The sequence below is a fragment of the Mytilus edulis genome, chromosome 6, assembly GCF_963676685.1.
Source record: "Mytilus edulis chromosome 6, xbMytEdul2.2, whole genome shotgun sequence".
Taxonomy (NCBI): Eukaryota; Metazoa; Mollusca; class Bivalvia; order Mytilida; family Mytilidae; genus Mytilus; species Mytilus edulis.
This window is the reverse complement of record NC_092349.1, coordinates 23028394-23040591: the sequence shown is the minus strand read 5'-3', so window position 1 is coordinate 23040591 and position 12198 is coordinate 23028394. Positions and strand designations below refer to the sequence as shown.

General features: G+C 30.8%; 1 protein-coding gene across 1 annotated transcript in view; it reads right to left on the bottom strand.

Annotated features, from left to right (window-relative positions):
* Window positions 1-12198, bottom strand: part of LOC139526031 (uncharacterized) — a 61944-nt gene that overhangs the window by 48184 nt on the left and 1562 nt on the right. The window contains exon 2 of the mRNA XM_071321202.1: window positions 4917-4960. Coding sequence (XP_071177303.1) covers window positions 4917-4929 — 13 coding nt within the window. The 5' untranslated portion in view covers window positions 4930-4960. The remainder of the gene's footprint in view (window positions 1-4916; window positions 4961-12198) is intronic.

Here is a 12198-nt window from a genome sequence, read left to right as displayed (position 1 = left end):
TAAAGTGAGCGAATGGAACAATCTTGAAGACATTGCTTATGCTTGCACTAAAATTGAGATTGAGAGTGTCAAAACTGTCTGGCTTTACAAGATCTTACAACAGTCTGGCACACCAAAAATAAATCAAAGACACTCTCTCTACCGTTGTATTAAAAGTAGCATTGGAAACTAGCATTGGTAAACAAATATATTCGTACAGATACAGACTACCATTCATCTCAGAAGTCTGAAAATACTGAAAACTATGGTGTAGAATTTACAGCCAGACTTTTTATTTTACATAAAAAGAGGAGTGGTTTTTTTTCCTATGGTTGTTATAACATCTTGTCTTATACATGTTAGAATATGTTTGAAGTACAGGGACTTTGATGGAATTCATTGACATTACAATACATTTTTATGGTCAAGCAACATGTCAACATCCTGTCCAACCCTCTTCCAGCAAAGCCAAAGCTGACCAAGGATTTTCACTATTTCATAACAGGTTGTATACAACCACAGGAGGAGTTACTCCAGTAGGAACAGGTACAAATCTTACAATAATTTTTTATTGTTCCTTATAGTAAATCTGAAATTAGGGAACCAACATTTGATACATCATATAGCTAGATTAAAAAAGGTGGGGATTGGAAGGGGTATGGGAATATTCTTTTACACCTAACCAGTTTCTAAGACATCTTATTTATTTCCAATGACAAATTGCATACAAATAATTTATATCCCTCATATACATTTTCTGTCTTTGGACCATTTGATTATAAAAAAAAGAGGGAGGGTCAAAATAGCTATGTCCTTGTCAGCTAAGGACAGAATTTTAATTTTCAAGCTATTAACCAGGGTACAATATATTTATTTTATGCTTATATAAATAAAACAAATTTATAATCATTATAATAATCAAAATTTCTTTCAATATTATAATAATATTCAATATAAAGCAGGTAGGGTTTTTTTCTCTTCCCCTAAGTTATATTTTCAGTTCTAACTGGAAGTTGTTTATCTCTTTAAATTTGTCCACTGAAAAAACTTTTATCTCGTGGAAAAGTCTCATAAAAATACATGTTTTAAATACAACATAATGTACATGTAACACTAGACAACTGTATCCAGAGAATAATCTTTTTTAATGAACTAATCATTCTTGTAGGCCATGGAGACTAAAAAAACAACAAAAGCATTGCAAAGTTTTGTAAACTTTTATTTTAGGACCCTACATTTGTACATTTAGATGTATGTAGATTACTTATAGTGCCCTTTTTAAAAGAAAAAAATATATATTTAAACTACTTGCACAGTGAAGCTACATGTACACAACCCTAAATTTCCTGTTTGATATATTTTATTTCATGAAAAACAAAATTGAAGAATTTTTTTTATAGTTTCACACTTCTTATTTTTTGTGAAAGTGACAATAGCCAGGTCAAACTAAATAATATATAGAAGAAGATATTGGTATGATAATATTAACTTATATATTAATTTAATTGTTTGTATACAATGTAATATATGGGAATCATAAAGTATATAATAACATTATTATGCATGTTATACATCAGTCTTATTGAACAGATCTATGTTAACTTTACTCTACTTATTTAATTTGTAGTACAATGTTGGGCGGCTTCTATTTCCATTCAACAGCTAACAATGACTAATGAACTGTTCATACATTCCTTTTCAAATATCAATGAATATAAAAGGGGGAGATTTTTATTGGTACTTTTGATGATATTTCACCTGTTTGATTAATTGATTGGTTGTTGGTTGCTAATGTCCAATGTCAAATGGTTCATGCATATTTAGGACTAGAACAAATTGAAATAAATACATTATTTGGGTTCTTTAAATTAATATGCTAAATCTAATAATGCATAAAGATGTATTAGATGTCAATTTTATTTCCTGTCAGTGGTATATATGAAATAAAAAAAAATGTGGTATGATTGCCAATGAGAACAAATGACATTGAAGTAAAGCTATAGGTCTTCATACGCCTTATGGCCTTCGACAATGAGCAAGACCCATATTGCATATATATGTATATTCACCCATAAAAGGCCCCAAAATAAGAAAATGAAAAAATATGAAAATTATCAGCCTGATTTATGTATGTATTTTTTGTGGTTTTCAGATCTAGGCTTGCTTCTAACCTTTCTGTCAACAACAACTGAACTTTCACAGCAGTCAACATCAGATTGAGAGACTGATAATACTTATGACAGAAACAACTTTAACCAACCAAACAAGCAACAGAAACTTTCCAACTTTAAAACATCAGTTAAATCTTCCATGGGATGATGTCTCAAAAAATTGCAGTTCATCATTTATGGAGATTTTAATGTTATGGTTTGTCTTTTACAAGAAAGTTAATGTACACTTGTTTTATAGTATAACCTTGCCATTCGAGTATAAGAAACCCATATTCAACTACATGTAAATTTAAATTTGAAAACTCATGTGACTTATTTTTTCCCAGGAGAGCCTCATAGGTACAGCAATTTTAACAGCTTTCCAATTTCATTCAAAATTCTTTATAAATTTCGCACTAGTTTATATAGACTAGGTTATTTGTTTTTCGTCTAGTTGTGGGATTTTTTATAGATGCATTTATGATTTTCATGTTTGTATTGATCACATTGCAGCACCATAGATATAGGTACCTGGCAAATGTTACCTTGTTAGCATACTAGGCTCAAAGGCTCATAAAACAATTTCTATCTCTTAGTGTCTGTAGAAATCATCTCTATATTGTAACTGTTTTCCATGGTTTAAAGTTTTCTCCTTTAAACCATTATTTTAATAACTTAAGAACAAGTGTCATACATATATATTATATATAAAATATCAACATGACAAGATCAAGTACCCAAAAATTTTCTGAATGATTGGACATAACATCTATGAGCTATTGTCCCTGAAATGTGTAAAGGAGTAGGTCCAGTAAGACCCCTTTTTGGCCCCAAAATATAGCAGGTTTACAAAGTAAAATTTTAGTTATTTATTGGACAGTAGAATGCTTTTGCTACATAAATATGGACTGTTTTTGACAATACAATGCACATATATCGGGTACTAGGATCATTAAGTCATGCTAAATTACTGAAGTCTTCACAATTCTAGCATTTTAGTTAAAGTTTAGGCGGTTTCCATGTAAAACGAAAGTGGCCGCATTCGTGTTCATCCTTAATATTGAAATGTAAGTTGTATTTGATGATAATACATAACATACATAGAGGTTTTGGATGAACACGGATGCGGCCACTTTCATTTTTGACAAAAAAACATCTGAAAAGTGACATTTTTCGGTATATTTGGTATAGTTTTCATATTTGAGCTTTAATCGTAATGTTTTTAATGACTTAATCAACTAAAATCTTTCACATAAACTAACTGATTCAAATGAAATAGACACTTAAGTGTTTAAAAAGTAGTCAAAATCTTTCGACAATTGAACCTGAAATTTGAGATCAAAATCGGTCCTTACCGACTTCTTTACAAATTTTCACACATTTTTTTGCTATTACCCGACAGATATATCAATATATTATAAGAATAAATTGCAAAAATGGTCTGAAGAAATGTCTTTTACAGTCTGAACTATTTCTGAAGTGTTTAACTTCTTTTATTTTAATTTTTTGTTTTCTAAATATGTTTTTTTTGTCGTTTTTAAGTGCACACTTTGTCAACATGGTCAATGCAAGCTATATCGGCTCCTTGGAGCCTATAGATTTATAATGAACAATTTGTATTTATGTATGATTATTTTCTTAATGTATTAAATGAAACATTAATTATTCTTTTCCATTTGTTGTTATACTTATTTATAAGTCCAGATCCTATCAAATGTCAGATGTTACAAATGAGACGGCAAAATTGACAAAATTTGAATATGCAGGCTACCCCATTTTGTTGTGGCATATACTAGACACCAACACTATTTGCCGAGCTCAATATTTTTTTTGATAGGGTATATATAGTTATACTTCATGTACTTTGCAAGTAGATATGTTATTTTACAATAATAATATGAGTATTTTGGCTCTGAAAGATGACCAAAATCAGCCATTTTGGACATGAGACTAAATGAGACATAATGAAACGGTTAGATTATACATACACTTAATAGACAGCATTGTTATTTGTATGTATTCTTACACATAATGTGATGTTTTACTAGGAACAATTATCAAAAAATTATAAATGTTGCCATATTTTTTTATTTAAACCAGCGAAATAAGCCAAAAAGGGCTTATTTTTGTCGTTTTCGAGCAACCGGAAGTGGTCAAATATTTCCTGTTTTACATGAAAAATTAAAAAAAAAATATATATTTTTGGAATCAGTGTGAAAGAAGCTATGTGATGAGACCGGAAGTAGCATATTATCTCACTTTATATTCAAAAGTATATAGAAAAAAGTTAAATCACAAAAATACTGAACTCAGAAGAGAATCCAATCGGAAGGTCCATAATCACATGGCGAAATCAAATGACAAAACACATCAAAAACGAGTGGATATGCACTGTCATATTCCTGACTTGGTACCGGCATTTTCAAAAGTAGAAAATGGTTGATTAAACCTGGTTTCAAAGCGCTAAACCTCTCACTTTAATGACAGTCTCATCAAATTCCGTTATATTTACAATGATGTGTGAACTAAACAGACATAATAAATGAAACCACTTGTTCATTGCATCAGTATGACAAAACTTGTGATTGAATACAAAATTCAATTTTAAACAAAGAGGAACTAGCTTCTTTTAAATAACTTTGATAATTGATGTGGGAAGACCTTCAATTGTTTTCTGAACAATTGGTTTTTAATTGAAGAAAATGTTTGTTTTTTTTTCCAAATGTTAACAATTGATATACCCATTTAAATCATGTCGTTCTACTGAACAATAATTGGCCAACTTACCATTATTCGTCATTTTGGAACACAGCAAACAATACTTTCAATTCCTGTAATAAAGATATAATAATTATTTAAGAAAAAAGTATATATATATTTATTTATATATAAAAATCTAAATTGAAAACTACGTTAAAACCTATGATTGCGTTTGATAAAAACCTTGTACATGTAAAACAAATTTCTTTGTAGAAGGGTCTAAATACAGCACAAACAATATTTTCTCCAAAAGACCAAAAAAATGAAAAAGTATATTTTAACAAAATGCATTTGACTAACAGGTCGAACAAATAATGTTCTTAAACCCTGCTGACTGCAATTGGCGATTACCAAATAAAATTGATCACAAGATGTAATAAAATGGATCATAATATAAATTTAATACTAAGCATAAAACAATAAACTTGTGGCCAAGATGTTACACCACAAACATGAGGTGTCAATATTTTTTTGTACACCAGATCTGGATTTCGACAATAAATGTCTCTTTAGTGCATTAGGGATCGAAACGGTATTTAGAAGGCCATATAAGTTACCTCAATTTAGAAAAGACTTTTAAATTCAAAGAGTCAATATAGGATGAACGGATCATATGAACCGGAGGGAAAATATGATAAACGCCTAAACTAAAAAATATAAACAAATCTAAATTGAAAACTACGTTTAAACCCATGATTGCGTTAGATAAAAAACACAATTTGTATACGTGTGCATGTAAAACAAATTTCAGCGCATATATATATATATATCTATATATGTTGTTATCAAATTTCATAACCATTCTTCGTATCATTACATCTTATATTAGTACCGATGTGCAAATTTTAAGACTGCATAATATCGTCTATTCTAGACGACCCGGTACATAGTAAATTTGCTGGTTGGTTCTTTTTATAGACTCATGTATAGTCCGGCCGATCGGTTGGAAATTTGCTCAAATAATAAGGAAGGCACCAAGTTATGCATGGTGGTACATTTTTGAGGACTGAACAATATTATTTCAAGATGGCAGCCATATATTCTAAAATATTTTCCAGTACTGCACAAACCATAGTGGATTTGATGCTAGAAGCACAAAATTCAACATATTTGAAAGATTTGGTGTACTGAGCAAGATTTTGTTAAGATCTATCTTTGAATTCAAAATATTTTAAAATTTCCGCAGTTTCGCCAAACTCTTAAATGACTGTTATCATAAAAACTAACAAAAGCGCTGACCATGCAGTTCATTTTAAAACCATAGTCCACGACTAAATGCGTATTGGTTTTGCACGTAGTTGGAAAAGAAAATAGTTTTCCCTTAACCATTTTAAATGATGGCAATCGTCACATACGCCTGCAGAAAGGTACACCCAATGGTTACATATAATAATTTGACGTTATGGTGGGTACGGCAGATGAAAACCCGATAAGTAACGTAAGACATGGCATGAAGAAACACGAGACATGGAACCCTCGACAATACCTCAAAGTTCAGATAAGTAACTTATATGCCACCACATTTAACCGACCTAGATCAACGTTCAATCGCCTCAATTAAACCTGTTTCATTCCAACCATTACAACTGAAAGCGATTAAAAAACATTTACAATAACATGTTACATATTTGATTTTCACTATTTGTTGTTGTATATGCAGACATATTTGCAAATGTATGTGTTCTAGAAATAATCAAACTATTTTATTTGTATTTTCAAATTTATTGATAACAAATTCAAGAACATTCAGACTTTTTTAAAGAATAATTTCTTCGATATCCGTAATTATATAAAAGCTTTGTGGACAATCTTGATATTTATAACGTTTTTCCGTCATCTAAAAAATGGCAGCCATATTGGATTTTTCTGAGTGAGTCCATAGCTGAAATCAAAGAGTATACGATCAAAAACTACTGTTCGAAGTCTCATGTTTTCCTCATCAAGTGAGCAATTCTGCTCTATATCTACAGCAATCGGCCGGACTAATATATATATTTAATTCCATACACGTATTGTAGAGAGAATAAACGATTTAGTAGTAAAGGATAGTCTACAAAATGCAACAATACTATCATGACCATTTCGAAACGGATAGTTGATAATACTTTGTTCACATGGAGGTACAACATTACATAGGTACTCTGGTGCATGATTTTGGTTCATGTTACAAAACATCTGTAATTTTCTTCTCCTTTTCTTGCAAAAAAAAAAAGATTCCCATGCAACCTTTCTATTTAAGTAAATATTGGTTGACCGGTTACTGCTCTTGTGGCCTCTAATTGCAAATTTTCTAATTTATGTGAGTGGCCTTTTCCACAATTATCCCACACTTTCGTGTTATAATCAAAAATGGGTCGAATAAAAACTAAGTATAGTTTCTCTTAATTGTTTCGAAATAATCGGTATTTAAGTTAACGTGTAACATTTAAGTGTTTCTTTACATTTGTAATTTACTTTCAATATGATTGTTTCATTTTGTGCCACTGCTGAAATTAACTCCCTGGTACTTATGAGTTATATGTATATCAATTAAGGGAAAGCAAAGGTCTGGAGTCTCAATATTTAAAAAATAATCATAATTTCGGTTTTATCTGTACTTTAAGGTATATTTGTCTCATTTAAGGAAAAGCTAGGGTCTGTAGTCTCAATATTTGAAAAAAAAAACGTTTTATCTTAGTTAACTGACAAAAGCAATTTAGATACACACACATTCAGCTCTTTCGGGTGACGATCGATAACAGATTCAATCTATTCACCGTCCTTACAGAGGGCCTAGAGCTGATCCCTGGGAAATACCAGTTGAAACATTACAAAAGGAAGAAGACGAGTCATACACTTCTACAAAATGTGCTCACTTTTATCTGTCGTGAAGATAATCTTGAAACTAGCTCAATAAGTTTCCGTCAATACCATAAGTTTTCATTTTACATATAAGGCTTCTATGCCACACTTTGTCGAAAGATTTAGAGAAGTCACAAAATACAAAACAATCTATATCTGTTTTTCCAAGAAATTTAATATGCAATATATATTTCTAAGAGTTGGTGGACTGTTGAATATTAAGGGGCAAATCCTGATTGATACTCATAGTTAATTCATTAGCATGTAAATGATTGTATAAGTGCTTAAACACAACTCTTTTCATAACTTCACTACACAACTAAAGCACGATGTCGGTCTATAATTTAATTGCAAAGATGAATTTCCCTTTTTGAAAAAAGGTATTAGACTTCCAGTTAGTCGGGTATATGCCCTCTCTTAAGAATTTATTGAATATAATATTGAGCTGAACTGCTACCTTTTCCGGACACAGCTTTCGCATCTTATGACTAATCAGATCAGGGCCAGATGTTTTTTTTGGATCTTATATCTGAAAAATATCTATTATTCGTTTTATACTTACTTGGATTTCTGAAAACGTACTTTCAGTTTTTGTATCAAATTCGATTAAATCAACATGTTCTCCATCTAGCTTTGAAATCATACTTAAATATTTGTCTCGCAAACTACATTTCTCCTCATCTTCATATGTATACTGTATCATTCAGTTCATAATCATTTATAATATTTTGTAGAGGGGGTATGGTTTTTGAACCTTTTTTTTTAGGTTCAATTAACGTTTCCATTAATTTGCAATAACTGTTTTGAGTTTTCGGGTTGTTTAGATATTAAACTTCAAATTTGTTTCAAAATTTTCTTTGGCGATTTTTTTTCATACTATTTTCTATATTTTTCTGTTTTTTGTACTTCATTATATAATATTTTCACAATTAGATTTAATACTGTTTTCTTTTTTCTTAATCTATCTCGAATTCGATTTTCACGTCTGATGTCATTATTGGACCAGTGCTTGTCATTATTTCGTAGAGTTACTAGTTTAGTAGAAATGCATTTGTTAGCTTTTTTCCAAAATTCTACTGTAAAACATTCACACATCTCATTAGTGTTTTTACTGTCCGGAAGCATGGTATTCCAGTCTATTTCTTTTAATTTTTCAGCAAAGTTTGTTTTATCAGCCCGATCATTTAGCCATATTTCTCTTTTAAAAGACCTAAACTCAGACATTAAACGTTCAAGAAATGCAATAAAAGCATCATGATTTCTAATTTCAGATGGAGTTTTTAAATAAAGGCAACAGTACTATACCGCTGTTCGAAATTCATAAATCTATAGAAAAATAACAAATCCCGATTACAAACTAAAACTGAGGGGAACAAATCAAATATAAAAGAATTACGACACAACAGAAACACAACATTAAAATTTAGCACACACAGAAACGAACTATAATACAACAATGGCCATTTTCCTGACTTGGTACTGGGTATTTTAAGAAAAGAATGGTGGGTTGAACCTGGTTTTGTGGCATGTCAAACCTCCCGCTTTAATGAGAATGTTGATTATAACATTAAAATGACAACATTACATGACAAGACTACAATACAAATGAATGGGCAAAAATATAGAACAGAGAAACACACACATAATAGCCAACAAAAGGTACCAGGTTAAAATTTAAATACGCAAGACGTGTGTTTCGTCCACTAAAGACTAACAAGTGACGCTCAGATATTTTTTTCTAAAGAACATGACATAGAGTAACTTATTATAATCGGATCTAGCAGAGTGCTACTACATGTACTATGGTCCGTTACTCTTTTAGGCAATTCAATAACGTTGGTAAGATTAACAAATGTAATGTGTCAATCAGTTTGTTATTATGTGTAGTACGGAAATCAGAGTTCAAATCTCCCGTAATAACTATCTTCTCATTGACCTGCAAACTCATCCCGATTGCATAGTTAAATAGTGTCCGGTAATTATAATCTGAATTAGGCGATCGACAAGTGTGACCCAATAAGAAGCCTTGACTTCTGACATGATAATTGACAAGAAAATATTCGTCTTCTTTTGTTTTCGAGTGCCTTTTTTGATTGAGTCCGATACCACCTTTGACATATATGAGTAAACCACAACAAAAGCTATCTCTATCATTTCTGACTATATTTTTAGAGAAAGAATCAATTGTTACATCGTCATCAGCAATGTTGGGATCTAAGCGTGTTTCTAACAACGTAAAAATATCAAATTCTTAACCAAAATTATTTAGAATATTTAGTTTATTTATCAAGGATCTTATTTTGAGACTACAAATGGATATACAATTTTCTTGTGGTTGTGTTTTGTTTACTGGCTATGCGTTCGATCCATTACGAAAATTTGGGCCTGAATTTGTTTCAACATTTCCAATATTAAGGATAAAATGAAGTGCGTACAAGAGAAAAAAAAAATAAACTGAAAATTGAAGATGAGGGGACTGCACCGTAAGTTGATTATAAATATGTCTCAATAGGAAGCAATGTTTATATGGGATGACGGTCGACTGTTTTCTTCTGGTATTAAATATACCTATAGCATAAAAAAAGGATATGTGATATGATTGCCAATGAGACAACTCCACAAGAGACAAAAATCACACATTCTCGACCTTTGTAAACTCTAAATTTTCTTATACATCTTCGAATTTCAAATGTATGAGTTTGAGCGTTCCTGGTGAAGGTAAATCTAGAAAAGCGCTTCGAACGCAGGAAATTATCAAACGTGTTGTTTTCAATGTTTTGATTTACTTACTCGATCGATCAGTGCTGTTTATTCGTCTATCGTTAGTTTAAACATATTTATTTATAGTGGTAGGGACAAAAGTTAATTCAACTTTTGATATAAATCTTTTTCCACTTTGTGGGTGCGCGTGCTGCCTTGTAGCGGCATTTGCATGCTCTTTTTCGGAATCTACTAGGGTTTCATTTAGCATGGAAGAGATATTGCTCTCTATTAACGTGGGTCAGCCATGTATCATCCCCTTCCGACAGACTATCATCGCTTGTCAAGATCATACTCGCAAATGGTGTCAAAGAAGAGCCGCAAATTTAGTTTCCTAACATTTTATCTTCGAATCGGGGACCGAATCAGGAATCTTTGTGTAAGTAGGCCGATGAGCTAAGCTCTACACGAGATCTCTCCTTTGGAATGTTTTTCCACGCAATCGTTGTTGAAGCATCTCAAATTGTCATCTTTTTGGATTTTTTTGAGAATTTTACCAGGTTAATATATCACGCAAAGCTATACTTCTTTGACGCATATCTTTGCCGTCTCTGTTGTAAATAGCTATATAGCCAACGTCATTTTTTGAAATTGTACAAACGTCTCTGTGTTCGGTTTTAACTATTTTATTGTTTAAATTTCAAGATTGTTATAGTCAAATTAGAATAAATTGGTATGAATCATTTTACATCATAAGCATACAATTGAACGAAATCTGTTATCCGAAACATTTATGGATAATTACACCTAAGGGGGTTCACGGGTCTAAATCAATTTTATTAATTTAATGTAGGATTTCGCTATATTTTTCTATAAATGAACTTTATCTTATATTTAATAAAAAAATAAAATAAAATAGTGGGGTCATCGTTCATTTACGCTTACAATCTGTCTTCGAAAAAAAAAAAACATTTTTGTTAATGTCCTTTTTTTCTGTTGAACTAATAGGATAAATAGCAGTAATATCGAAAAAAAGAACAAAATTACAGAAATCGCTTAAATTTTACAATTATGTAGTTTATGAACAGTTTATTCGAAAACAACAATAAAAAATATAGGTCACCGATGAGCTATAAAAGATATTTCAATTTTAATTCTAAAAAATGGCATTTTTGCACCAAAGGGAGATAATTTGGAGCTTTTACAAATGATATCAGCATTTTAAAAGTCATCTGGGGCCAATACGAATTGATTTTTTGGAATGATTTTTGTACCATATGATAAAGTAACAACTATTAAAGTTAATAAATAAAATTTGTAATGAAAAAAAAAACTGATTTTTTTCCCCTAAAAATCTTATACCCGCGAGCCTCCTTAATGTTTTCCTGTTTTTATTACTGGTGGTGTTTTGTACACTTTTTCAGGCGTTTATAAATGTTTAAGATTATACAATAAACACGCTAAAATATTATAGTCTTATACATTTATAGTTTTAATTCAGGAACTTATAAGTTTAATTTCATAAGCTGATTCACGCCTTAAGGGCATACGATACAATAACAGAGGAGGTAATGATGTGGCTAACGTAAAATGTTATTTTCGAGTCGTCAAACTGTGACATATCGGGAAAAGATTCCTTTTCCCACTGATTTTTATCATTAAAACTGATTTAATTTGAAAACGAGTTAATGGACACCTCTTTTTTAAAATATTAAAATGACAATTGATTTGATGACGAATGAAGATTAGTTGTACCAATTTTCAAGAA